The 27,405-nt window shown below is 40.0% G+C and overlaps 1 protein-coding gene across 11 annotated transcripts in view; it reads right to left on the reverse strand.

Moving 5' to 3' along the window:
- Nucleotides 1-27,405, reverse strand: part of chl1b (cell adhesion molecule L1-like b) — a 109,057-nt gene that overhangs the window by 19,530 nt on the left and 62,122 nt on the right. For 7 of the 11 annotated variants that reach the window (XM_024269433.2, XM_036211805.1, XM_036211804.1 and 4 more), the window contains 21 exons: nucleotides 25,726-25,743; nucleotides 17,886-17,994; nucleotides 17,612-17,802; nucleotides 17,308-17,430; nucleotides 15,260-15,430; nucleotides 15,062-15,085; nucleotides 14,864-14,975; nucleotides 14,586-14,767; nucleotides 13,479-13,610; nucleotides 10,808-10,948; nucleotides 10,243-10,354; nucleotides 8,356-8,522; nucleotides 7,955-8,120; nucleotides 7,758-7,885; nucleotides 7,455-7,556; nucleotides 6,077-6,274; nucleotides 5,841-5,911; nucleotides 5,009-5,231; nucleotides 2,512-2,627; nucleotides 2,100-2,304; nucleotides 1,888-2,010 (listed from right to left, as the gene is read on the reverse strand). In XM_024269433.2, coding sequence (XP_024125201.1) covers nucleotides 1,888-2,010; nucleotides 2,100-2,304; nucleotides 2,512-2,627; nucleotides 5,009-5,231; nucleotides 5,841-5,911; nucleotides 6,077-6,274; nucleotides 7,455-7,556; nucleotides 7,758-7,885; nucleotides 7,955-8,120; nucleotides 8,356-8,522; nucleotides 10,243-10,354; nucleotides 10,808-10,948; nucleotides 13,479-13,610; nucleotides 14,586-14,767; nucleotides 14,864-14,975; nucleotides 15,062-15,085; nucleotides 15,260-15,430; nucleotides 17,308-17,430; nucleotides 17,612-17,802; nucleotides 17,886-17,994; nucleotides 25,726-25,743 — 2,814 coding nt within the window. The remainder of the gene's footprint in view (nucleotides 1-1,887; nucleotides 2,011-2,099; nucleotides 2,305-2,511; nucleotides 2,628-5,008; nucleotides 5,232-5,840; nucleotides 5,912-6,076; nucleotides 6,275-7,454; nucleotides 7,557-7,757; nucleotides 7,886-7,954; nucleotides 8,121-8,355; nucleotides 8,523-10,242; nucleotides 10,355-10,807; nucleotides 10,949-13,478; nucleotides 13,611-14,585; nucleotides 14,768-14,863; nucleotides 14,976-15,061; nucleotides 15,086-15,259; nucleotides 15,431-17,307; nucleotides 17,431-17,611; nucleotides 17,803-17,885; nucleotides 17,995-25,725; nucleotides 25,744-27,405) is intronic. The other 4 variants (XM_036211807.1, XM_036211809.1, XM_036211808.1 and 1 more) reach the window with 4 other exon arrangements.

The following is a 27,405-nucleotide window of genomic DNA, read 5'->3' on the forward strand; positions in this document are numbered from 1 at the left end:
AGGACTTTGGCCTGACAGTTTGAGCACACGATCTTATACAGTGAACTGGATCAAGGCTGCAAACTTTGGCTCTTTTCTTCCCAGCAAACAAGAGCATTTCCAAATATTCTTCAACTGAGTGGCGCCAAATATGGCTGGCCTTGTGAAGAGTCCCACCCGCCAAGAATCCGAGACACCAAGAGCAGCCCGAGAGTGAAAGCAGAGTGAGCCGAAGCCAAGGTCATTTCCAGCTCAGAGCTGGGGAACATTTCAGTCCAGTGGGTCACAAACCAAGCTACTATGGCGTCGAGTCTCAGAAACGAGCGTGCATAAATCTGAATGCAAATGCAATATTTCTGCTTTGTTAGTGAAAACCCTGAAGTTCTCGACAGTATTGGGAGGATATTGAAGTCAGTTCTGGACCTCACTTGTGTCGCTGCCGATAGAGTAACAGCTGGCTGGATTATCCTCACATTTTGCACATGACTTCCATCAAGGGGACTAAAAAAAAAAAGTCACTTCAAAGAGTCCATCAGCTTAATTGCTGCGGCGCACCGGAACGTCCTCCCCCTGAAACGCGGTGTGATGCTCGGCCCTCCTGTGCAGCCACCAAATCAAACTCAATTAGCCGGGAAACGCTGCGGCAAGACATTATTGGAAGTTGGTCATTATCTTTGTTATGACTTTTACTTAAGGACAGGGGGGAGGAGGAGGTGCTCTGTGATGGTGTCCCCCGGAGAGCGTGATGTGATCCGACCTGCTCCGTTAGAGCAGACAGCGTTCTTAGTCAGCAGTGCACGTGATCGTAAAGCAAAGGCCGACACGGTGGCTTCGACACATTTCCATTCGTCTGCCTGCTGCTCAAGAGCCGTTCGTCTTTCCGTCTCAAGGTTTATGGGTTAAACAATCTGCAGGAGGACAAAGATTCATCTTTTGTCCTCTGCTTGAAAAGAGGAAACCTCCATCATTTTTACCCTCGTGTGCTTCACTTTGTTTGGATTCTAGCTCATGACGCGTCAGTAAACATGCAAACTTTATTCTAATAGGTTGCCTGAGATCGCTTTGTGTTGAGGTCATTGACTGTATATGATAACTGGACCAAGTGAATGTGATGTCACCCATAGAAAAGGGATTACCAGTGGCTTTGACGAAGTAAAGTCAATTAAGACGCTATTTTTGTGCAATAATGATTATCCGTGATCCGTTACACCCCTACTTAACATTGATGCTCGACACCCGTGCTGCACATAAGGCTGCATTGTTTTGGACTGCAGCACCATTTAAATGCTGTATAATGTCATTAAAACAAAAAGTTCATATGAAAATTGTGTTTTTTTAACATGTTCAAGTGGCATTTTTCTAATGATGGAAGAATATATACAGAAAATTAAGTTCAACATGGTATTTCTGAGCATTTCTTTATTCAAATCATCTGTTAATGCTGAGTATACGAAGAAATTCAGATTGAAAAAAAATTGTATCTGTGGAGTAGAAACAACACTGGGTGGGGCAGAAACTCCAAAACAAGGAGGGGGTGGGGTTACTCTGTTGTCCCGCTCACAATTCAAAGGTAAATTTCAAAAGAAGTAGTGCTGTTCTGGGGAAACAACATCCTCGAAAACGTTTTAAAATTTTGCCTAAAGATGACATAATCATAAAATAAAAGCTTTAAAATAGAAAAAATGATGTGACTTTAATGTAAGTCACTCGAGGCATAAACACATGGTCAAACTGGAGTTTGAATGAAGAAAAAAAAATAGAGAAGAAAAAAAATAAAGAAGAAAAAAATAAACTGGAGTTGCTGAGTTTGTGATAGAGTAGAAATGACAAACTTCCGTTCTAATTTCCTCTGGAAAACATAAAAAAAAAAGTAAATTAGTGATCGACGTAAAGCACAGGGATACATACTGAGCTGATACTCCAGGAGGTATCCAGTGAGAATCCCGTTTGGCTCCAGAGGAGGGGTCCAAGCCAGAGATATGGACCGCTTCTGAACGTCTGTGACCCTAAAAACTGGGATTTTCTCAGGAACTGTGGGAGGGGGCAGGGAATCACATGTTAGTGTGCAGCTTCCTGTTACAAGCAATCCTTTAACTTCCCCTGCCGTTCTTCAAACGCACCTCCCTCTGGGGTTTTGAAGATGACGGGGTGGCTGCCCGGGCCGTTTCCGCGCCCGTTGAAGGACATCACGATGAGGCTATACTCAGAGAAGGGCACCAGCCCCGAAACCGTGCCGTGGCTCCGGCTGCCCGGGAAGGCGGCCGTGTGTTTTTCCCCGTGGCTTTTCTTTGAGTGCAGCAGGCTGCGCAGGCGCCACCAGTTTACCTAAAGCGGGCGACACAAACGCGTCACGTCTTACATATGTATTTGTGCGGAGGGGGGCTGTCGAGGGTCCCTGCGAGCTGGGAAAACAATGAGCTGGTCAGCAGAGGAGACAGAGTGGGTCAGCCGAAGCGCGCCCTCAGAGAGAGGTCAGGCCTCCGTTTAAACTGTGTCTGAGAGCAAAGTTGCTTTTTTTTCCTCTGGTTTTACCCTGTAGCCTCCCAGGTGTCCGTGCAGCTTGTCCTTGGGTACTTGTTTCCAGGTAACCTTGACCACTGAGCTGTTCATCACTTCCACGGCTACATCGTCGGGCGCAGCAGAGGGAACTGAAAACACAAACACACAATCAACAGAAAGACCAGACTGTGTGATGATAATTACCCCCTTCGTCTGAATGCATCTTTTTGCATATTTGCCACATATATTTCATCCAAATGAGTAAAAACGGGTTTTGTTTTGAAATGAATGCGTTAAAGAAATACTGTCCAAACATGCCTGGTTCAGCCTGCTTAATGAACCCCTTGTGCTGAACTTTATTGTTAAAGAAAATTTCAGAAACCAAACTAGTTTTTAAACACAAACTAATTCAAAAAGAAGCTAAAAGATGGTGGAAATAATCAAAAATCTATACCAGAAGACACTCAAAAACAGCATTTTCTGCATGGGATTAAAAGGTGCACCATCTTCTAAGGGCTGTATTTTAATTGCTAAGTCTTTCTAAATTTTTTAGACATGTTTATTGTATGATTATATTTTTCGGTGTGTGTTTTCAATGTTTTTTCTTTCAAAAAAGTAGCAAATTTATGATTTTCCTGTTCCAAAACACGGGAAATCGGCGTGTGAGACAGCAGCACTGACTGGAGGTGCAGCTGACGCATGTGCTGTTTATTCAGTCTTTCTATCATCATAAAAGACACTTTATTTTTGATTCCTTCATTTTTTTCTCACGATTTGTCTAATAACTTTGGTGCCAGTTTGTGACTCATTTAGTCTTTTCATCAAATAAAAATGCGCTTTAGAAATAGACTAAGTAAGGCCTGCAATACGCATGCTTTGGGGCAGAGGGCGCTGGTGAACCCAGAGAATGTGACGCAGCGGCTAAAGAATAAAAGAATTTGTGGTAGGAAGTCAAGTGCAGCCATTTTCTAACTGGAGGATTACGTGTCTAATCTCTAGAATTTGTGGAGACACGTCGCTTACATTAAATTTCATATAGACAGAGAAACTTTTAAAACTGAAGAAAGAAAAGGAAGACTTCTACAAGCAATTTATTTGTGTGTTTCTTCAGAAGGAGCTGTGACAGACTTCATTTATAAGTTAAAGTCAACAATGACATTTTTGGTCATTTTTTCTTATACTACACCTTTAAAAAAATGTTAAAATAAAAATGAAAACAACCCACTTTAACTGCTGTCAATCAAATGGCGAATAAACTGCTCTGTAGAGTTCATCTGTTTGTAAATCTGTCTGATGACGTCAGCGTCACCAGCTGTGAACCTCATCACACGTCCCAACCCTGAACTTAGTCTCCCTTTGGATGTGGCGCCACAAATAAACTGATTTGTGTTTAGTTTCAAAATGTTATTTTGCATTCATGTTGTGTTGGAAGATTTGTTGTTTTTCTCACATTCATGTGTGTTTTTCGATTCATTCATTTTTCCAATCCTTCCGACATGACAAACACAGCGCTTTTCTAAATGTGTGTTTTTACTTGAAAGGCGCAACTGGTACTAAAATAGGAACAAAACCACAGTTTTTAAATTTAAAAAAGCCTTTTTTTGTCCAGATTCCATGTTGTTTCTTTCTCATTTGAGGTCCCGTACCAAAACACTTCAAGTATCTGATCCGGTCCATCTGTAGAGTTTTAGAACCCTTTGTGGCCGACCAATCAAAATGTTTGTCCATCCCCCGCGCTAAACGTTAGCTGCGTTAGAAGTGTTAGCATATTCCCAATCCCTGTAACTTCTTATAAACAGAATTAAGGCAAGTTTGGACAATTTCAAAGTGGTTAACTTTGTTCATGATGTAATTCACTTTAGTGTGGCAAATGTGCAAAAAAATTAAAAAAAATAAAAAATTTAGTGTGGGGCAAGATGAACATTTTTAAAAATAAATCGGAAGGGATTCATTAAAGCTAGCTAGATCTAGTGATCCTAAATCACCTATGAATGCTGACTAAAGGAAACTGAACAAATGTTCCAGAACGTCACGTTTGGCAGAAAACAAGTCACAACCTGAGCTGACCTCCTGAGGACAAGTCCAGAAGAAAGCTACAGCAAAGAAAAAAGATCAACTCTGAAACCTTCATTTCTGCTCTACAGACACTCACAGAAGTCATGACAGAGAGAAGGATCATGGGATATGTGGGGAGAAAGCATCACAGTTCTCACTAAAACTTGAACTTTGAACTTTTCGTTGATTTTTCAGAAAGTTAAGCTGAAACCATTTTTTTTTTACATTTTTAATTGCATTCTGTTCAATGTTTTTTTTTAAACCCATGTTTTCTAAACTGCAAAGTTTTTTACTGTAAGGATTTTTTGAATGACTAACTTTTCAACGGTTTACGCAAATTAAGGTATTCCACGTGGATTCTAAAGTGGATCATAATTAAAATTACAAACATGTAAAAGAAGGAAGTAATGTTTGTTTTAACAGTGGGGGTCAGAGAAACTGTTGGAAGAAGGGCTTCACAGAAACAAAGACTCACAGTCCTCTCCTGAGTATCCCGTCACCATCTTGGGCTCGGGCCCCCAGCCCTGATGGTTCTTGGTTTGGATCTTGATCTCGTACGGCACAAACGTCGGTGTGTTCCTGACCACGAAGGAGTGGCGCTTGACGGTGTGCTCCTTCCACTCGTCCTCCACGTCCTGCCGCCTGTAGCTCACCTTGTACTCCAAACCGGGGCCGTTGTGCTCGATGGGCGACAGGGGCTGGATGAGAGAGGAAAGTTTGGTGGAGCCAATAGGGATTGTGGAGGTTGCACACGTCATATTTCACCACAGAGTGTCACAGCTTTAAATGACAAGTCGGGCCAAAAGAAGCTTCAGGCCGGCGTCTAATGACACAGCAGAACCAGCAACTTCTGCTCCGATTCATCTCCCGTGGATGAAAACACCTCGTCTCCTCACAACAGTCAGGTTGCGAGAAGCAGAAAGAGGCCTATTATGCACAAAGGCCAAATCATTAGCGGGGTTCCAGTGAGACGTTACAGTGACAGCGACACCAGAAAGCATGAAAGGGAAGGAGGCGGTGAAAGGCCAAAAGAAAAAGCCCCCTTTTTCAGTTTTTTTAATCAAAGAAAATCCCAGAGACTATCTCCTCTGAAGATCTGAGCTGCAGAATGGAATCGTTTTCAAAAGTAGGCCACTTCGATTTCCTAAGTTATTGGTAATTTTAAATGAAACATTCATTTCTGCTCTCTAAGAGAGCTTTGGTGTGCGCTGAAAACAGCAGAGGAAGTCGATAATTCTCTGTAAACGGGGGCTGCACGGCGATATTTGCAGACAGAGGATAATAAAAGAGAAAACTCCTGCTCTTACCTCCCAGTTGATATCCATTTCATGTGGCAAATGACCTTCGATTTTGATATTTTCAGGGTTCTTGTCCGGGGCTGCACAAAAGAAGAGATATGGATTTTTGTCGGCGTTGTTAGAGAAGGAGGCGCACGAGCCAGAGAGCAGCTTTTTCCAACGAGAGTGGATTCAATTAAAAGGCAGCTCTGTGCGCCTGAAAGTTCAAAAATACATCATCTGTGAGGAGGAGCCGGCCGCCAGACCTGCAGGGGGGGTCAGGTATCGCTCCGTGGGCTCGCTGGGCCGCCCCGCCCCCACGGCGTTGACGGCGTAGACGCGGAAGCGGTAGCCGATGTGGCCGTGGAGGTCCAGGATGGCGGAGTTGTGGTTGCCCGGCACTCGCTGCAGCTCCCTCCAGCTGCCCGGCTGCCACTTGTTTTCTTCAAACTCAATGACGAATTCTGCGGAGAAAATATCAATCAACAAACTAATTTTTTTTTTTCCTTTTTTTAATTGAACTTCCTGTTCCAGCAACACATGAACTTCATATAAGCTCGATCCAGATTACAATCCTGTAACTCTGACCTATCAGGCTGTTCTAAAACTCTATAAAAAGCTGCTGCAGAACGCTGCAGGCGGAATTTAATGAAAACTGGTAGAAAAGATCATATTTCACTAATTTTAGCTTCTTTTTATTAGCTCTGTTAAAAGCTAAATTCTTATATTAATTATTACATCTTTATCCCAGAAACCTCCATCTTTTCCAAATGGAGCACTTTGCTGCTCCTAAGCAGGATTACTGATTTTTCTTGAAATTTTCAAATCAAATCAAATTCCTGTTTTTGGTTGAGCCAATTCCCATCTACAGTTTGGGTAGCAGATCCCATCATCTTGTGCTGTATTCACACTGAATGCGACACTCGAGAAACGGACATTCTTTTGATGTGCATCAAATTCGATGCCTGTCCAAGAAAGTGCTCATAAATGTGACATGTGAGGGAGGAGCTACAATCAAAAGTTTGAAGCCTCAACGCTACATGAAAGACATGGATGATGTTGAGAAATTAGCTTATTGAGAAGAACTCGACAAAAGATTTTGAGATTCTCCCAGTGCGGTAAACTTTCCCATCCACTGGAGGAGCTGCGTCTGAATGATGGCTGCTTTCAGCAGTACTCCTGTCTCTGAATGATCCAGTTTGACAACTTCCTGTCCCACAAGACTCAGAGGAGAGAAAAAAATGAAAAAAAAAACATTCTTTTTTTGTTATGCTTTTATGTAAATAAGAAAAATATCACAAAGTTCTGAAGGGGAATGATCCGATTTGAACTCTCATTGCCAACAAAGGTTATATTACCAAGAATTATGGTTTTGATCAAGCATTTATTTTCTGCACCAAATTCTTAGAAAAAAAAAATTGACGAATTGATTCCCTGAGTCTCTTTTTTTCATATTCTATCTTTCACAGTTAAAGTGTATATATAATGAACAGGAAAGCGTGTTTAGGCCATTATTAGACACAGATAGGACACAGTTTCTTGTTATCTTTCAAAGTTTGGATCGTATTCTGAGGTGGGCTCTTGTGATGAAGTGACTTCAAATTAAACTGAAGTGTTCTCTTTTCAGGGGGTGTTCCTTCCTACCTGTGACAGAGCTGTTGTGGTCTTCTCCAGGGGTCCACCGCAGCTTCACACTTCTGTTCTTACGCTCAGACAGGGCAACACTCCAGGGCGCGTCGGGGACATCTGAGATCATCACAACAGGAAAACCAAACCATCAATCTCTGTAGTCTAAAAAAGGCCGAGTTAACCAGTGCATCGGCCCGAGCTCAGAGGATGTGGAACGAGTCGAGACGCTGCACCAGCAAAGGCACGCTCCGCGTTCTCCGATGTCACGCTGCCGTCCTTTTGGCCTGGGCAGCAAATTGAAGCCACGAGTGAACTCACCCAAAACGATGAGCTGGGCCGACGCCGCGTCTCTGTCAACGGGAGTCTTAGCCACACATCTGTACTCGCCCTGGTCTCTGTGGCTCACGTTGGCGATGTGCAGAACGCCGTCCTCTATGAAGTATCTGCTGACAAAAGCGATCGATCTGTCCAGCTGCTCTGATAAACAAAAAATAAAAATTGATTCTTTATCCTACCTGGAATGTTCGGTATTGTTGGGGGAAATCTCCTCGTCGTCTTTTTCCCAAAGGAGCTCAAAGGAGCTCCCAAAGGACTCGTCGAACTCGACCAGACAGGAGAGCTGAGCATCCGTGCCAATCAAGACCCACTGGTCCTGTGGGGGGGCCACTATCTTGGTGGGATCTTAAAGAAAAGTTGATAATTTGCTGATGACACAACGCTTTTACTAAATCATTTTATATGTAACTATGTATGTCCGCGTGTTTTATATTTTTTTTTGTCTTGCTTTTGGTTTTTAAATTGAAAAATGTTTTAATGTGAAGCACTTTGATTTACTGATCAAGGGCTTCACAAATAAAATACATTTTTGCCCAACAAGTTTAAACAGACAACATTAGAATGAAACCCAAAACTGTACCTTTTACATAAAGCATGGCGTTGATTGCTGAGGTTCCTTCTAGATTTTTGGCCAAGCACGTATACTGGCCCGTGTCGCCTTTCTCGACGGTGTGGATCTCCAGTGAGCCGTTGTTGTGTACCGTGAACCTAGATCCCGTAACCAACTCGGAAGAATCATCTTTACTCCTAAAAAAGATAATTTTTCGTGAGTTTTTTCCCACCCGGAAGTAAATCGACTCAATTCCTCCACCTGCTGCCGCCTGTGGCTGCCGCCCATTTCATGACGTGCTCCTAGAGCCATTCTTTCTTCCTTTCTCCCACGAAAATAAACAGTGTCCACATTTTTTAAAAGATGGATGCACATACCATATATCTGCCGACCATCGCTACACAGAAATACACTAAGTCTGCATGACTGTGCCCGACGGGGGAGGGTGTGGGGTCTTGCAGGAGCCCTGCATCTAAAGTAACAAACACCTGTTTGAACTGGAATTTATTGAAGACAGATCACAACTGGAAGATATACGGTATTCTGCATCATAAATGAAAGTTTTTTTTGCTGATCCCCGTTATTTCTGTGGAGTAATTGGGTGTTGGTGTTAGACTGGGGCGGTGCTGGCAGAGCTGACTCTTCCTGAAAGGGGCAGGCTCACAATGCTACATCAAATCATGAGGACCCGCTCGTTTTTGTGGGTATGGGAGGGGCTGCTGTTGTTTTTAGAGGATTACTCAGAAATGCGTGAATGGATCAAAATATGACTTTGGGGTTCTTTATAGTGAAGAATGAATAATATGATACACTTAAAAGCCAAAAAAGTTGGTATTTCATGGTATGGCCCCTTTAAAGTTTGATCATTTTTATAGGTTTAAAGAGGTGTTCCTAAGATACAGACATGTGACCCGTCTGCAAGAATGCGCTAATCATGCGTTCTTGAATCTGCATTTAAGCCCATGATGTTCATACTGCGAATTCAGGGTGGGGCCTCTTCTTTTGTTTTTTTACTGTTTACTAGTGCACATCCGCCGCCTGGAAAAGGCTTGGTGCAAGGGTCGAAGTGGTGCAAATATTCCTTCAGGCTTTTTCTTTCACAGCTCCATTACAATAAATGAAAATCTTTGTTGTACAATTCCGTCTATTAGAACTATTCAGTTCTGTTTCATGATCAACTATCAAACCTCGGTGAATTATAAGGGACACCATCCATACGTCACCACCAAGTCCCTGATCAAAGCTCTGCCTGATTTATCTTTTACTTATCGTAAAAAAAATAAGAATAAAAAAAGGACCGCAGAAGCCCAAAACCCACGTTTCAGCACCTCTACATGAGCTTTCGATTGTTAGTGGCTGCTTGGACGCATGTTGCTGAAGATGATGTGAACGTAGCTTCACACTGAGCAAAACGCACAAGTTATTTTTGTTTTGAATAAATCAAGAGGCATTGAGTGCTTTACAATTCCTCCCCAATGCACACTGTCAGATAACTAAGATCTATTGTCAAGAGTGGTTTATTACTACAAAAATGTTTAAACATTATATTCTTATTTTATGTGTAGTTGCTGTTCAAAGGCAAAATAAATAAAATATAATCAACTGCACCAGAATGACAGAGAATTAAAGTTATTTTGAAAGGAACTTTTATTACCTGCTGTAATAGATATTTAACACTGTAGTAATCCAATAACTGTAAACACATCTAAAAGCTGCATTTTAAAAAGGAATAATTTAATGGCCAAATAAATAGGTGGGACTTTGCAGCTGTCTCTGGAAGATATAAAACTGGACCAATAATGTCTCTTTTAGCACTAAAGGTTTGCAGACCTCTGCCCTAAAACAAAGCTATGAAGTGACTTTATCCAAACCGTTTGCTGCACCCTGCTGGAGACAGGAGGACAGAACCAAACTAACCAAAAGATGGTGGAAGGCGGCGAGCTGAAGACTTTGCAGTGCATCATCACGCCCTGCTCCTCCACTGCAGAGTACTCCTCTTCATCGCTGGTCAAAATGATGGGGAACAGATCTGCAGAAAAACAATCAGAGGAAGGTCTGCACCAAAGGAGAAGAAAATTAAGGCAGAAAAGCTGCTTAATGTGGGTTAAATGAGGTGACTTTTATTGCTTCTCTGTTCAGGCCTCCTTTTTGTCAGTGAAAAAGTTTGTTAGAAATGTGAAAATAGGTAATGAGCTGCAAGCTTATCAGTTGAAGCCAAAGCCTCCTGTATAAATAAAATGTCTGTTTCCTAATTGTTTACTAAAGCAGCAGTCGGGTCCGTCCGGCTTTATCAGCCAATGTGTTAGCCAGTGAAAACTCCCCAGTCAGACGCAGACGCCGCATGGATGAGGTTTTATCTGCTCCTGTATGGCAGCACATGTTTGTCCTCTGACTCCATGTGCGACGCAGGAAACGCCGCCATGTCTCACAAGACCGAGAAACCAGAGGAAGCGGCCAGCGGGCTGGGAGGGGGTTCACTCACTCATGATCATGATGTTGGCGTTGGTCAGAATCTTCCCGTGCTTGTTGGAGGCCTCGCACTGATACACGGCGCTGTCCGACGTCTGGGCGTTTTGTATGATGATGGTGTCGTCAAATATCTTCCTGTTCTCTGCCGGGGACTCTGCAACGAACAGAGGATTCTAATCAGCATCAAACAAACATTTAGTTACACTCTGATCATCTTAAGACTTTGGTCTTTTAATTATATTTTTTGGCCATAATTTAAAATTCAGTGTCTTTTTGTTGAACGTAGTTTCTGCAGAGTGACAGGAGTTGAAGGTGCAGATCAACCTCGCCCCTCTTCCCATTGCCGAGAGCTCTCTGTTTAAGCAGAGCAAGGAACTTCTGGCCCGCCAGAAGTAGGAAAGTCCCGATAAGTCATTTCAGGGCTGATACTTTTGTAACATATTTAAATAAAAATAAACAACATTAACAAACAGATTCAGGTTATTCCCTATTTTTATTTCATTAACCTTTTTTTACCATTTAAAACTTAAACAGAGCACCTCTGTGAAGTAACTTGAACACTCAAGTATAGTACAACTATCAACTAGAGAAAAAAATGTACTTGGAAAAACACATATTAACTTGTTATATAGGAGATAATTAGTCATGTAAGAAAGTTTAGGGACCTTAGCTTTGAAATCTTCATAACTTTTGAACATTTTTAGCCAAATGTGATTCATGTCCTCATTCAAAATTCTTAAAAATCAACCTAACGAGATGACTTTGTTAGCATAAATATGATTAGTATTTGTAAAAACCTGATATTATTGACCATTTATTCGTTTTTTGTTTGTTTTAGAATTTTGAGCTTTTTTATAATCTCTTAAGACATCACATTTTATGTTTTATTACTAGAATTACTAATTTTTCTAAGTTTTATTTCTGTGTCAAAGAAATAAAACAGGCATAACAAAGAACAGCCTGGGTCTTAAGGGTTAAATCACAGAGCTAGCACTTAGCACAGTTAGCAGCTGCTGTGTAGCCGTCTGTTTTTCATAAGCACAGAGACCTTAACACTAAAAAGAAACTAAAAGCTCATCTTTTTTTCTGTTGAAATTCATTTGTAGGTTGTTGTTTGTGTAAGACAAACCAACAGAGGCAGCTGCTGTCAGTTTAAAGCCTTTTTAAAAGAGTTATTGATCCAGGAAGTCTGAATCTGAGAAGATCTCGCTAGCTTGACTGTTTTTTGTTGGCCTCCTCATTAAACTGCTACTGTATTCTGCTGCGCTTTTCAGCAATAAAATGTTGTGATTTGTTCATAATTGCAGACTTCTAGTGGAGAATTTATCGAATATTAAGCCTGAAATATAAAGTGTGGATCATAACAAGAATAAATTAATCATTTGATATTGATTAAGTCATCAACCACGTGATCGGATCAGGTCATCCCTACCAAAGTATTTTCTATGTCACAAATATAACATGCATGAAACTTTTTTTTTTGGCTTGACGAGCTGCTTTTCTCCTTCAGAATCTGCTGGGATAAAGTCGATCATGTTATCAGTTGAAAAGTTGCGGTATGTTATAGATTTGTGTTTAAGCATCGCAGACGACTTAGTGACTGTTCAAACTAAACATCCCAGAGAATGTTTCTTCTATAGATGCAGCACAAAGGGTCTCCCCTTTTTTAATCAATTAGCCGCTTTAGTTTGTTCACTGTAATATGATTTAAAAAAACTACTCAAGTATGTTTGCGTTTACTTCCTGTCCTTTAATAGTAGGAGGAAGGAAAACATAAGATAAAATTCTATTTTTGTCTCGATACAAATGAGAAAAACATCTTAACGTTCAGGAGGACGATCAGATTCTCTTCCATGTTGGAATCCACTCCCGGATGACATCATCAACACATAACGGGCCAAAGCTGATTTCCTGAATTCTTTCAGAACTCTGGAAACGTCGCGCCGTGACCGTCAGGGCGCTTAGCCATGACTGAGGCTCAAAGTGCATTGCAGGACCACGGATTGCGCCTCCACATCGACTTAACTTTGACAGGACGCTCCTGCCGCAGAATGTTGTATTTGAATGTAGCTTTAGACTCAATAATAAGTCAACTTCACACTTTTTTCAGCTAAAATGTTCCTCTCAGCACTTCCTTTGTAAAACACCTTTATTGGTCTGCAATTCTTCCACAGTAAATAGTTGAGATTTTTACAGTAATTCTTGTGTTTAGATTTTCTGGTCCAGATTTTGCAGATTATTTGTCTTTTCTTGGTTAACACTTTATTCTTTTTTTTTTTTTTAAGAAATGTTGGCATTGGGAATGTTACAAGCTTTTTTTAATTATTATTATTTTATAATACAAAGTCCTTGAAGTAAATTACAGCATTTTAGGCTTAAAATTCAAGAGTGCATTTTCAAAGTTTTAAGCGTTTTCTCCTTTAAATAAAGATTTCTGCAAGGTTTGAAAGGGTTTTAAATGCCTTTTTAACCTAAAATGTATTAAAAGTTCAATTTAGATTTGTTTACATCAAGGCTTCAAATGCAGTTTTTTTCAAATTTCATTTAAACAAAATTTTACTCTTATATTAAGAAAATAAATCAGCCTTTTCAAATTTCTTCTGCAGTTCTTAAAGGTGAGCAATAAATATATTAAATATTCACGGAGAGCATCAGATCCTTCATTTATGTAGAGGTGTCCTGACCATGCAGAGGCACGCCGTTGACCCTCCACGTGGTGACGGGCTGGGGGCTCCCGCCGACCGAGCACTTGATGACCACGTCAGCGCCGATCATGCTGAGCTGGCTCTGCGGCTCCACCACATACTCTGGAGGCTCTGAGGACACAGACAGCTGGGCGTCATGGAGCAGAACTTTTTCTCACTTTCTAGCGGAAACAATGCCGTTTACCATCTGTGGCGACCCACAGGGTCAGAGCGACCGTCAGAGGAACTCAGACCGGCACAGAGAGGACCGTGCTTCAATACAGACATCTGTGGTCTGCATGTGCTGCTACTATTGATGATGGAAAATGAGCTTCTGCCAGTGATGCCAGCAGCTTTTACTTAAGACCCACTCTGATCATCTTTTAATCTATTTTAAAAGAGTTTCAAGTGGTCTTTAATTATGATTATGCCAAATTTTAAAAACTATCAGTTTTTACAACATATTTTCTGCAGGAGTTTATTAGAAATTTGCCTCTTCGTTGGCTTGAAGCAAGCCCGCCCCCATTCCCGTCAACCAAGAGCTTTTTGTTTACTTGCTCTCTTGCAAGCCTCTCCCACACCCAAGCTACCATTATCGCTGCAACAAAAATGCAACTTTAAAACTATCCAGCTGCACAGTTTGGAGCCAGATACCAGTTTAGATGAAGACGTACATGGATCTAGTCGTCTACAAGTGGACACTTCCAAATGGAGCGGAGCAGCAAGCTTGTGGCCCGCCCACTGTCTTTGTGACATCACATTGCCACAAATTGAATAGAGAAATACTCAGGAGTGGATTTTTTTAGCTCACTTTTCTTTGTATATGTCCTCAATAATCAGAAAAATGCCACAAGAGATGTAGCTAGTAATCCATACAGATATTATCCTTCGCACCCAACTCTTTTTAGAGTCTAAATGTTTTTTCCAGATTGAAGATTTTTACATTCTCAGATCTTCTTTTGTTCTCATATACGTCCAGTTTCCTTCATGATCTTTCATTAGCACAACGAATCAACAAATGAGAAGTTAACACAAAAAAAGAGCATGTCCCCTTACTGTTTTATTGGAGAAGATGTGATTCAATCAAACGTTTGTGGTTCATGTTACCTTCAATAGTTACTGTGAAATAGTGGACAACTTCTCCAAGTGGGTTCTTGGCTTTGCACATGTACTTCCCGCCGTCATCCTGCTCAGCTCTCGGAATGACCAGAACTTTCCCGTGGTTCTCCAGTCTGGCTTTGTCAGGAAGTCGGTGACCCATCTTCACCCATTCCACTTTTGGAGTTGGACTGAGAAAGACGGGACAAAGATTTTTAATGATTATTGATATATATATATATATATATATATATATATATATATGACTCCTAATTCCTTTAACTTACATTCCTTCTGCAATGCACTCCAGCTTCAGGTCTTCTCCCTTGACCAGCACCGCCTCTGATCCGACACCAGGGGGCGTCAGAAGAGAGGGTTTCCTCTGCAGGATGGAGTTTGCTGCAACAGAACAGCAGGATCAGTCACAGCTGCGGAGATCTCCACACAGATTATGGTTTGACCACAGAAATGCGTCCTGAACTCACCGCCGTTAGGACTCTCACTTTTCCCTGACATGGAGGTGGATGACACACAAACACAGACACACGGAAAAAGTCACAACGAGGCTATGCGGGTGAATGACGATCAGAACAGAAAACAGGACGGCGAGATGCTTTGATGCTCTGCGGTGACCGCGGAACGAGACGTGATTTGAGCTGGTGCCGGATCGAGTCCATACGTACTCGTGCTGACGACGACGGACATGGCGTTCTTCTGGACGATGGTGCGGATCTTGGGGAAGGCGGCGAAGCAGCAGTAGTCCCTCCTGCTGTCCTTCTCCTCAGCGTGAGAGAAATAGAGGTCGCCGTTCAAGCCCATGGAGACCCGGTCGTCCTGCTCGATGTGCTGCAGGTCTGAGCACAAAAGAGAGGAGTTTGTTTCAGCTAGACAGAAGTCAAATGTTTCAAAGTTTCAATGAACTTCACAACTTTTCTTATTTTATTTTATTTTTTATTTAAGTAAACTTTAGTCTCATGCGCTAATATTTTATTCACCAAAGAAGATTGATATTAAAATAAATTAAAATCAGAGTTTACATATCTTGAGAGAAGCCACGTTTTTTTAGAAGTAAATTTGAATTACATTTTTTTAAGTTAAAAAATAGGTTTTCTGAAATATTATCAAATATTTTGAAAAATAGATTCCTTTAAGTTAAACTGCAAAGGTTTGAAAGAAAATCGTGATTTAATGAGTAGAACATCAACATTTTCCAATGGAGACTGGTGCATTGATTCTCCACACAGAAGAGCGAGCAGGGTCAGGTCAAACTGACAGGTCTAACTCAAGGATTAGACATGAAGTCTACTGTGACTCTATTTGACTTTACTGAGTGAGCTAACAAGATAACAATAATGAGAAGAGTAAAACAAGATTAAAAGAGGAAAAAGAATTTAAAAAAAGATGAATAAGAAGAACAAGATCAAGGAAAAGAAAAAAGAATAAAAAAAATAAAAAAGAGAGAAGAAGAACAAGAATAAAACAAATAACAGCAACAAAGGAGAAAAGAAAAAACAAAAAACAAAAAGAACAAAAACAACCACAAAACATAAGTATAGCAAGAACAAGAAAATAACGAAAGAGCAAATTTAGAACAAAACAAAAAGAAAAAGAACAAAAATAACAAGAAAAACAAAGGGGAAGAAAAATTGAAGAATTAAAAAAAAATCACAACACAAAGAAGATGAAGAAAAAAGCACAAAAAAGATGAACAAGAAAAACAAAATCAAGAAAAAGAACAAAATAACAGAAGCAAAAAGAACAAGACGAACAAAAGAGAAGAAGCAGAACAAGAATGAAAGACAAAAAGAACAAAAAGGACAAGAACAGGAAAATCAAATTAAGAAAAGAGAAGAAGAACCAGGACAACAAAAAAAGACAAAACAAATGAGAAAAAAAAGAAAATGAACAAGAACAAGAAAGAAGAAAAGGAGGATTAAGGGAAAAAAGAAGATGAACAGGAAAAACAGGATCAATAAAAATAATAAAAGAGAAGAAAAAACAACAAACGAGATGAACAAGAAAAACAAAGAACAAAAATAAGAAGACAAAAAAGAAAAGAACAAAGACAAAAAAGAACGAGAAGATGAGCAAAAACAAAAGAGAAGAACACGAAGAACAAACAAGAAAAACCTGGAAGAACAAACACAAAAGTGAAGAAAAACAAAAGGAAAAAAAAGGAGAACGAGAACACAAGTGATAAAAGTTTCAAAACCCAGCTGAGCTGCAATAAACGTGACAGCAGAGGACTCGACATCTTCCTAGCTCTGGAGGACATGATGAGACTATATCCTGATTCCGCTGTTTACTGCAGCAGTCCAGAGGTCTTTCTCCAAAGATCAAGTTTGGCCCAGAAGGTTAGATCAATGCTTTGAGAAAGGACTGATTTTCACATTAAAGTTTTTTCCATTGTCCTGTTTCTTTTGGCACATGTTTTAATCTCATGTTTCACTGTTTAGTGTAGGACTGAAGTGTTTATCTCTATAGGCTGCTATGTAAAGATTTAAAAAATGTGCACATCCGGCCCTTTTCTGACTGTGAACCCCTCTGCCCCTCTATAATCATGTGCACGTCACTGCTATATAGAGCCCTTTGTGTTACATATGGATGTAAAGTGCTTTTAAATAAAGTTTGATTTGATTTAAAGTTGGTAATATGACTGATCTGTGATTAACCCAGAAATTAAAAATGATTTTGTTAAAGTGAAATTACACCTGAACACAGATTTACTCACTGATGGTCATCCAGTAGATCTGGAGAGGGGGGATGCCCTTAGGCGGGTCACACTTAAGTATAAAAGGCTGGCCTTCCTCCACCACGACCGGTTCAAACACCTCTTTTGGGAACTTCGGAATTTCTGGTAAAAATAAATAAATACAGTCAGTGCTGCAGCTCCCCTTCATTCCAGAAGGTGGCATCAAAGTCCTTTCAGAATAAAAGCAGAGAGAACAGGGTTACAGTCTGCCGGGTTTCTTTGAATGGATGTTTTTCAATCACAGAACTGACTCCAGAACCCAGCTGCGCCTCGGGTTACTCACTCGGCACTATGAACTCAATCTCCTGAGAGACTGTGGTCCCCAGCTTGTTGGAGGCGAAGCAGCGGTACGTTCCCTGGTACTCTGTCAGGTTTCCATTATTGGGTATCACAAAGGTCCCAGAACTCTCCTCTGTCCTCAGGAGGGGGTCCAGGGAGGGGTCGAATTCCCGGCCATTCTTTGTCCACCTGAACCTGAGTTGGAAAAGCGCTTTCAGATAAGACAGTTGTTGATTTTTTTTAAGCTCACGAGCTGCGGTTTATACAGGACAACTCACTCTGGCTCGGGATTCGCTTTAGCTTCACACGACACGGTGAAGCTCTCTTCGAAGGGCAGGGCGATGACGGCGCCAGGAGACTGAGCCGTGATGGTGGGCAGCTGCTCGACTGATCAACAAACGCACAAACAGTCATCACAAACCAGATCTCACGAGAATTTCACACTTACACAGTGGTTCCAAACCGGCCGAGTCAGTGACCCAGCCTCTGAGAGTCTGGGACGTGCAAATATCAGACAAAATTTAAGATAAACCTTTGAGGTTGAATGCAAAGGTAGCATGTAAACATGAAATGTTTTCTTCCTTTTTTGATGGAAACTTGTTGCACATTTAAAGTTTGGTTCTCTTTTTTAATCTGCAGTTTTGTTTTGATCTTAATGTAAAAAAAAGAAATGAAATGAAAATAAATGAAAATATGATTCCTATTCTCTTAAATTGGAATTTCAAAATAAAAGCTCCACTCCGATTAAAACTGTTTTTGGTATTTTTAACTAGTTCTTCTGGCATTTTTCTGATGGAGGAAATATAGCGCATTTTCTGCACTATAGGGACCGAATTAAAAATGAATGCTCTTATTTCAAATTTAATTCACAAATAAGGCACTCCGAACTATATCTTGTATCGCATTAAGCGAGACAAGAGTCAGAGATAAAAGCGTCAGCCAATCAGACTTTATAAACTGTGTTTACAGTAACTCTAGAACTTCTTTGTAACAAGTTACATGTTAGTAATGTTAGAAGCGTTAGCCGCATTAGCATAATTACACTAACTGTAACTCCCGACCTTGTTTGCAACATGTAAAAAAACAGACTGATATTGCTAAAACGAACACTTCTGTGACTATGCTGGCTACCAATCTGGTCAGTAACAAGTAAAAAAAAAAAAAAATCAACACCATCCAACACTGCTACACCTTAGCGTATTTACACTAAAATCCAAACTTGACTGGAACCATAGACAGTAGATAGAGAGAACTGGACTGCTCATCCCCTTCTCCATCGCGTTTCAAATAGGAAGTACCCACTGGTCCCAGAAAGCCAAAATCCCATAGACTTCTATTGAAAAATAAGCAGCTTTTACTCAGTCATTCTGTTTGTCAGAGTAACCTTTTTTTCATTATGTATTTTCTTTTTCTTAAGTTCGTCAAGTTAAAAACTAGCCAATCAGATGCCTCAATAAGAGTATCTGGTCCCCCTGGCTCCACCTCAAACTTTTGAAGCGTTTGATTGACAGACTCTCGGACCAATCACTGCCTACCAATATCGTCTGATCCCAAAATGGGAAAATCGGTTGATATCCGTACAGCGGAAAAATGGTGTTTGAATTGATTTCATTTCATTGGAACCCGAGGCAACAGTCTGTTTTGTCCATCTCTTTTCATGTCAATGATTGGAAAAAAAGACATTTTGACAGAGCGCTGTGTACCTCTCAAAATCATTTTTAACATGAGTAAACACAACCAGAAATAATATATAAAACGCTCTACATTATAAGGTCCATTGTCTTTTTTTTGTAAACAAGGTTTTCAATGTGCCTTATAGTGCGGAAAATATGGTATCAGGACAGATAGGTCTAAAAATAGAATTTTTGAGTATTTTTGAAATTCAAATTGTGCATCAGGAGCAGACAAAATTGAAAATACGCTGGTCAGGCCTCAAGCTCCACGCTCCGCCCCGTTCGGATGCATCCACTTGCAGACGACTAGATCCATGCATGTCTTTGTTTTCCACAACTTAGAGGTGAATTTTTAATGAAGCACTCCCTCTCTGTAGAAACTATGTCTTAGAAAACAACAAAAGTTTTTTGATTTGTGCCAAAAATACATAATCATGATTAAAAGACAGCTGGAAACACTTTTATAGTAACTGATTGGTTGATGATCGGAGTGGGTCTCAAAACGCTCACAAGCTGACATCTGTTGTGTATTTCGGGGTGAAATTGGGAGCAAAATCCAGGCTGTTAATGTGCAGACAATTTATTCAGAAATACTGCACATATCTGAGCCGCCTGCTGTTCACAGGCCAAAGTGTGAATCACAAAACAGTTCTATGTTGCTGATGCTTTTATAATAAAAGCACGGTATAGGCATGCTCCTGTTTCAGGTCTGATTCACTTTGACATCTGAATAGTTTTTTTTTTTTTCCTAAAACCTTGACCTGAGTTTGATAACAGTTTTCTTTAACTCAAAATACAAAACAAGCTCAAATCTAGATGCTTCACAGGCTGCAGTTTGAACTGAATGTGCAGCTGTGTACATGAGTTTGCATGACTTCCTTTAATCCGCAGATTCATAGTCTGTAAGTCACAAAAACATCTTTTAGATTAAACCACAGGTCTCTTTTTCACTGAAAAACATCCTAAAGTGCATCATTGAACCACGGAAGCAGGAGATGCAGACTTGTTTGGTTCCTTCGAGTTAAACATCCTGAGTTATCTTATGATTCATTGACTCTCAGTGTATCATCATCTACAAAATAAGACTTTTTTAATTGTTGAATTAATTTGGCAGTTTTTCAAGCAGCAATAGCTGCTAAAAGCTCATAAGGATTTTTTTTCTGAGCTCTTACAAAAGTAATGATAATAGAGTTTATTACAGGGACTATGGATGTCAGTTTAACATTGTATTTAGTCTTTTGTTTGAAGTTGTCTGTGTTTTCTATTCTTCTTATCGTCTTTCTATCTATATTTTAAATTTTAAGGGTTTTTTGTGTAGATGTTCTTTTTTTGTGTTATTGTCGTTTTCTTCTGCTGGATGAGATGAAATTACAAACTTTAACTTCCCTTTACCAAAATAAAAGCCCAAAAGAATTATCTATTTATCTAAAAAAATAAATTTTGTGTTTTGTTCATTGCTGAACTCAGCTGAACATCGACTGTATATGAGAACTGGAAGGAGTGAATGTGACGTCACCCATCCATCCATCTTCTTGACCACTTTGTCCCGTTCGGGGTTGCAGGGGTGCCGGAGCCTAACCCGGCTGCTGACGGGCGAAGGCGGGGTACACCTTGGACAGGTCGCCAGTCTGTCACAGGGCCTCAATCACACACCCATTCACTCTCTCAATCACACGTAGGGGCAATTTAGAGTCACCAATTAACCTATGAGGCATGTTTTTGGACGGTGGGAGGAAGCCGGAGTCCCCGGTGAAAACCCACGCATGCACGGGGAGAACATGCAAACTCCACACAGAAAGGTCCCAGCCGGGATTCGAACCGGGGCCTTCTCGCTGTGAGGCAAGAGCGCTAACCACTGCGCCACCGTGCAGCCCGTGACGTCACCCCTAGAAAATATTTTCATCTCCAACAAAATGAAGTCACCATTTTTTCATGATAGGGACACCACCATTTTAGAGTCAGACAACATGGGTAGACAGTGACTGGTCCGAGTCGGTCTGACGCTACGTTCACACCAGGCATGTGACGCACTTTTAAATCTGTAAAGGTTTCAAACGTTCTACGTTGGGGGGCAGCAAGCACCACATACTTTTATTGAGGCATCTGATTGGTCCGTTTATAACTTGAATAACTTTCAATAAAGAAAAAATATTCAGAGAAAAAGAATTAGGACTAGACAGAACCAACATGTTCTCACTCTTGGCCTGTTATATATGAATGTATGGTTATGGGCCTCTCCTTTTTAACGTTTTGACTACCATGAAACGGTACTGGTCCGATGGATGTATGGTACTGGACCACAGATAGGGAAAAAATCTGCATACGCTAATCAGGGGATGTGGACTCGTACAGGTATCCTAACCTGCCACCTGTTCCACATCCGTTACTGCGCCCCGAACGTTGGGGACCCATGATTTAAAGGGAAAAGCAACCGAGTCAATAAAAATGATGAGTTGGGGACACCCAAAACATTGAAAAGTGACGCAATGGGGCCCTAATCATACGTCCATATAGGACAAGGTGAGAGTGACAATGTGTTGCCAGATCGTGCAAAAAAAAAAAAAACTATCAGGGCAAGAATGCTTTTTCTGACAAATAGAATGGCTAAAATAGAATGATAGCTGATTTTTTCTCGGTAGAAGTCAATAGGATTTTGGATTCTTGAAGCCAGCGAGTACTTCCTGTTTGGGACGTGGGAGAGGGGGCACCAAGTTTAGTTTTTAAATGCAGTCAATCGCTCTGGGTATTCAGTCTGTGAACAAGATTTTGATGAAATATTTTCTGAAACTGATCTAAATAATTTGTTTTTTTTTTTTAACATCATGACCACCCTACTGTTGGCCTGTCAAAAATCCTCCCTACTGGAGGTGCTCATCAGAACACTGTTGGAAAAATGACCCTCAGCAGCAAACAGGATCACTGAGATCTTTTGGTTTGGAACCACCCGTCCTTCACGTGTGACGCTGAAAAATGGAAAGACGGACAAACAAAGACAGATGAAAGTCTGGGTGGGCGTTCTGAAGACACCGTTTAACGTTCACGCGAACTCTGCGTGACCGTGACGGTCGTGACACCGGTGGGAATCTGTTCCCTCGACGCTCTTCATCTTAGAGGTGTAACGCATTTTAAGGACAGCTCGGTGAAAAAAACAAAGCTGCATTCCCGCGAGTTTGTCTCGTCAACTGTGGCGGGCACTGAGAGCTGGCAGTTAGCGTTCACGCTGGATTGTGTGGGGGTAATTACAGGAGTTCACTGTAATCCCTTAATTGATTCTTCAGAGAGCAGTTGGCTGCGCAGACGTCAACGAAGATGAAAAGTCTTGTCTGTGTTTCTGGTTAATTAATTCAAGATTTTACCTGTAAGAGTTGATGAAACTGAGATCTAATTAACCTCCATGAAGAATTTTGTTTGATGCCGTCCTTCCTGGTGCTGCACGTCTGAGAGATGAGGAGCTTCTGATCATTAAAACCGTGAAAAAGCTTAAATGGTGTGAGCTCTGACAGAAACTCAGTTTAAAAATAAAAGCTTTTCGGATTAGAAAGAGTTGCTGCTCAGAATATCATAGTTTAGACGTGAATTTTAAAGTCAACACCAACATGTGTGTCTCTCACAGTAAAATTAAGCAAATACTGGGATTTATACAATAGTTTTAAGAATCTATCCAAAGATGTCTGATGTCAAACTCTCTTAAAAACTCTAAAACTGCAAAGCTACTTGTAAATAAATGTATCCCTCAGTCTTTATAAATTATATTCTCTCAACACAGAAAGCAAACAGAAAAAACCCCAACATCTTATTATTGATTATTACCTTTCTTTTTTTGTATTTCCTTTCTATGTTGAGAGCATATAAAATTGAGTCAGTCAAACATGGTGTACCACATGGCTCTCCATGTGGGTCCCCTATACTTTTCTTTTTTGTTTCTAGTCACCCCAAATTATTCATATTCCAGGAGTAAATGATTTTTCAATGTTTTCATACTCAAGTGAGAAAACAATTTTGGGGATGTTATTAGCAAATGTTATCAGGGAACAGAGTGTATCATTTCCTTGTCAGATGATCAACTGAGTTTTAAAGTGTCTATTTAACCAAGAGTTAACTATACAACTAAATATGTACTACGAATATGAACATCTGGAAGATTTAACTTTATTTAGCCAGATTTAGATCAGAATAAAGGTCTTAGTTTTCTTTTTAACTTCACATCAATTAAAAAATATTTTGGGATTCAGTTCAGATTGTGATTTTTACCCAGAACTTTAACCCTTTGACACCAAAAATATCACCAGCGACACCTGAGTAACACATGCTCTATGACATTCCGTAACTTTGACTGTGCAATAAACATGCATCTGCTGATTCTGACAAGAACCTTTTCGTTAGTAAAGTATTGAATTTTGATGCAAAGTTGCTTTCTCTTAGACATAATCAGCTGATTTACATTGGTTGTGCATAGTCATAAAATTAAGAAAGATTTGTCTCAGACTGATATAAAAAAAACTAGTTGGTGCATTTCTGACTTTAAGATTGTTCTACTGTAATTCTGAAACATTTGGAAGTTGAAATGCCTTTGAAAGTCTTTTAGCAGATCTGAAACACAATACAGATCACCTCTCAAATTTAGTTTCCCTTCATTGCCAGCTAAAGCTACAAGATCATTTTAAACTAAACATTTCTCAAAGTCTTTATTGCAAATGACATATATATGCCATATATATGACATATATGAAATATATATGCATATATTTAGAACTTTCTTCTCTTAACCTGGAAGATTCCTGATGATTCCTAGAACTTCCTGTACTGAAATGGCCTCCAACCTACTTCTGTGTGGCCACATGGACATGTTAAGGGTGTCAAATCAGACCTGGTCCTTACCAAAAACTCCCATTGTGAGATTTTTTTTTTTATATGTTTTCCATTCCTTTGGCTTTAGTTGGGCAATAGCTGAAATGACTGGATTAAACTAATCTAAAATGATCTTATACATTTGTTTATAATAATATTTGTAAACAAAAACAAAAAGATGATGTTTTAGTCAGACCGTGCACCCTTGATGAATCATGTTAAACAAAATGATAGACAAAATGATCGGATATGAAGAGATAGAGGAGGTGATGTTTCAAGCTTCATGATCATGGAGTTGTTACTGACCATTGACCGTCTATGAGAACTGGACTGAGTGTGACGTCGCCCACAAATAAATGTTTTTGCGGTATGCACATTGGCATGTTGGAGCTAAAAATTGTCAGTAAACCATGATTGGTCCGAGTTCATCTGTGTCTTGGTTCTATGGCAACCACTCTCTCCAATCAGGAGTGAGCTTGTTAGAAGTCCACACCCCAACCATATGAAAATGGCCTACGCAAGATGTGAGACCACATACTTTAATTGAGGCACCGGATTGGTCAGTTTATAACTTGAATAATTTGCACCACAGAAAAAAAATATGAAGAATATAAGAATTATCAAAAGGATGTTAGAAAAAGGTACTAGACCAAGAATGGTTAGACTAAGACCCCATATCCCAAAATGTCTGTTTTTCACTAAAATCTTTACGTGGCCGTGTAATCAACATTTGTAATCAGAAGGTAACAGTCGCATCTTTAAACTGCGCGTGGTGGACGCCATGTTTTTGAGAAAAAGTTAAATGGCAAACCAGACGATTTTTTGACATCAGTCAGTGGCCACCTGGGCACATTTTGAGGTTGCAGTCCAATGACAGGTGGGTGGCAGGAAGGCAGTAGCCAGATAACTGACTGATAGAAGGGTCTCCAGCGTCCCTAAAATTGTCTGATAATCGCCACCCTCCAGTCACGCCATTTCCACCATGCTGCCGTCAAGTGCCGTAAGATATGAGAAAGAAGACATATTTTTACATCAACTTGCTTTATTTTATATCCAGTTGTCTCTCTATGTGTGTGAAGTTTGGTATTTCCTAACTTCTTCAGTAAGTTTTCATCATTTTCAGTATTAAAAGATATTTTCACGCCATTTCCACCATGCTGCCGTCCCGCTGCCACCGTCCAATTGTTAGAAATCGTACGGCGTGTCGATCCCGACCACCATGGGTCCAAATGGGGAGACAGCAATGATGCTGCACAAAACTCATCATGGCACCTATAGCCCCACAGTGACTCTGAGATCTGCGTATTGACGTATTGCGGTGGATGTTGAGAAAACTACAAACAAGACAGAAAATTGTGTTTTCTTGGGAGGCAAATATCATGACTGAGAAATAGCTATTTATTTCTCAATAGAAGTTTATGGGATTTTGGCTTCTTGGAGCCAGTGGGTACTTCCTGTTTGGAACACAAGGGGGAGGGTCACTCAGTCCAGTACTCATATGCAGTAAATGTAATTGGTATATTATCCAGACAATTGGTTCTGTTAAGTCAAGAAAACACTTTTAGCTGTAAAATCAGCATCAGTGACGTGAACTTACTGTTTGCGTGAGTTAAAACTACAAAATCCACAGCAGCAGCAAAGGGGGAAAAAAACAAAATAAAATATACAAACATTCAATTGAGGGAAAATCATAAAGTCACAAAAATTATTCTCCAAACACAAAAGTGGTAAAAACATTAAACAGAATAAAATCATTTCTGACAGCGAAGCCTCTAAAGTAACTGTGTCTGAAGAAAAACTGTTTCTTTTTCTCCTTATCAAACCCTGAGAGATATTTCTGAATAATTTAGAGGTTTGAGACGCGTTTCCAAGGAAACTAGGATCCAACATACAGATTCCAGACGAAAAGAAATAAAACCCTAACTCAAAGGCGATAATGGCTGTAAATATGTTCAGTTGACACGCTGATGGAGGATAGCTGCAGCTCTTTGTGGTGGATTTATGTCTCTTTACAGTATAGATTACATTACAAACCATTTTTTGCAATGAAAAAGAACTAAAACAGATCAACAGCTTAAATATTTCACTCCTTTTCTGCCTTTTTTTCTTCAAGCAAACACATCACGATGTTTGAGGTCCTCAGGCGCTTAAATATTCACACAACAGACGTTAGATCAAAGAAACCCCACAGAAGACATTTTTTTCATTTTTTATCTACTTAAGCCTAAAACATTTTGTGAAATGTGTTTTTTTTAACAACTTAAATCTTTCTGATTCTGAGACTTTCTGGAGCAGATCAACCAAATCAGTGAACCGGCGATTTGGGGCAGGAGTTTTTATTTTTTTTCATCCACTGTTGTCCGTTGTTATTATTTGATACTGCTCTGCATAATTAAATATGAAGCTGCAGGCTGCTCATGATTACTTTTCCTTCAGAAAAGTAGACCATAAATCAAAATCTTTGCTTTTTTTTTTAGCTTAAACCAGATTTCCATTTTTTCAGGTAACACTCTAGAGACACTTAAGAGAAGACAATCCGTTCATGTCTCGGATTACAGACTGAAGTTATACCTAAAGACCACCTTCTATGAAAATGGTCTTTTTTGCATTTTTAACATGTTCTTGTAGCATTCTTCTCATATAGAGGACCTATACAAAATCATTTACAATTAAAACTGTATTTCTGAGTGTTTCTTAATTTGAATCGTATTCGATCAGAAAACTGGATGCTAGAAACTAATGATGCAGCTACTGAAATGGGCGAGCCAAAGTCCCCTCCCCCTGCGTGCACCCTGATCCGCTCATGCTTAGGTGTGGGAGACATGATAGGCGTTCAACACTTGTGCTGTAGCAAATTGCAATTTTGGTTTAAAACAGTGCAACTGTATTGATCCAAGCTAACGTTACCTTGAAGCTATAAGCTCACACGGGAGCGCACAAGCCGGGATCTTGGTGACAGGAAGAGGGGTGGGTTCCTCTGCGCCAACATTCCTGCCTACATACCAGAATTGTATTTCTAATTAGCTACTGCTGCTGTGCACAATAAAGGTTTTAAAAAACCAACAAAGGCTTTTTGACTTTGGTTAAAAACTGCATAATTATGATTAAAAGGTCACTAGGAATGATTTTACTATAGAAAGTATAGAGTTGGAGTGGGACTTTAAAGACCGATCATCTTTTGACCTACTGTAAAAGGGTTCCCAGCAGTCTTTTAATGACTGTATTTTCCGTATTACAAGGTATACTTAAAAGCCTTAATTTAAGAAAAAAAAAAAAA

The sequence above is a fragment of the Oryzias melastigma genome, linkage group LG5 (assembly GCF_002922805.2).
Source record: "Oryzias melastigma strain HK-1 linkage group LG5, ASM292280v2, whole genome shotgun sequence".
Lineage (NCBI taxonomy): Eukaryota > Metazoa > Chordata > Actinopteri > Beloniformes > Adrianichthyidae > Oryzias > Oryzias melastigma.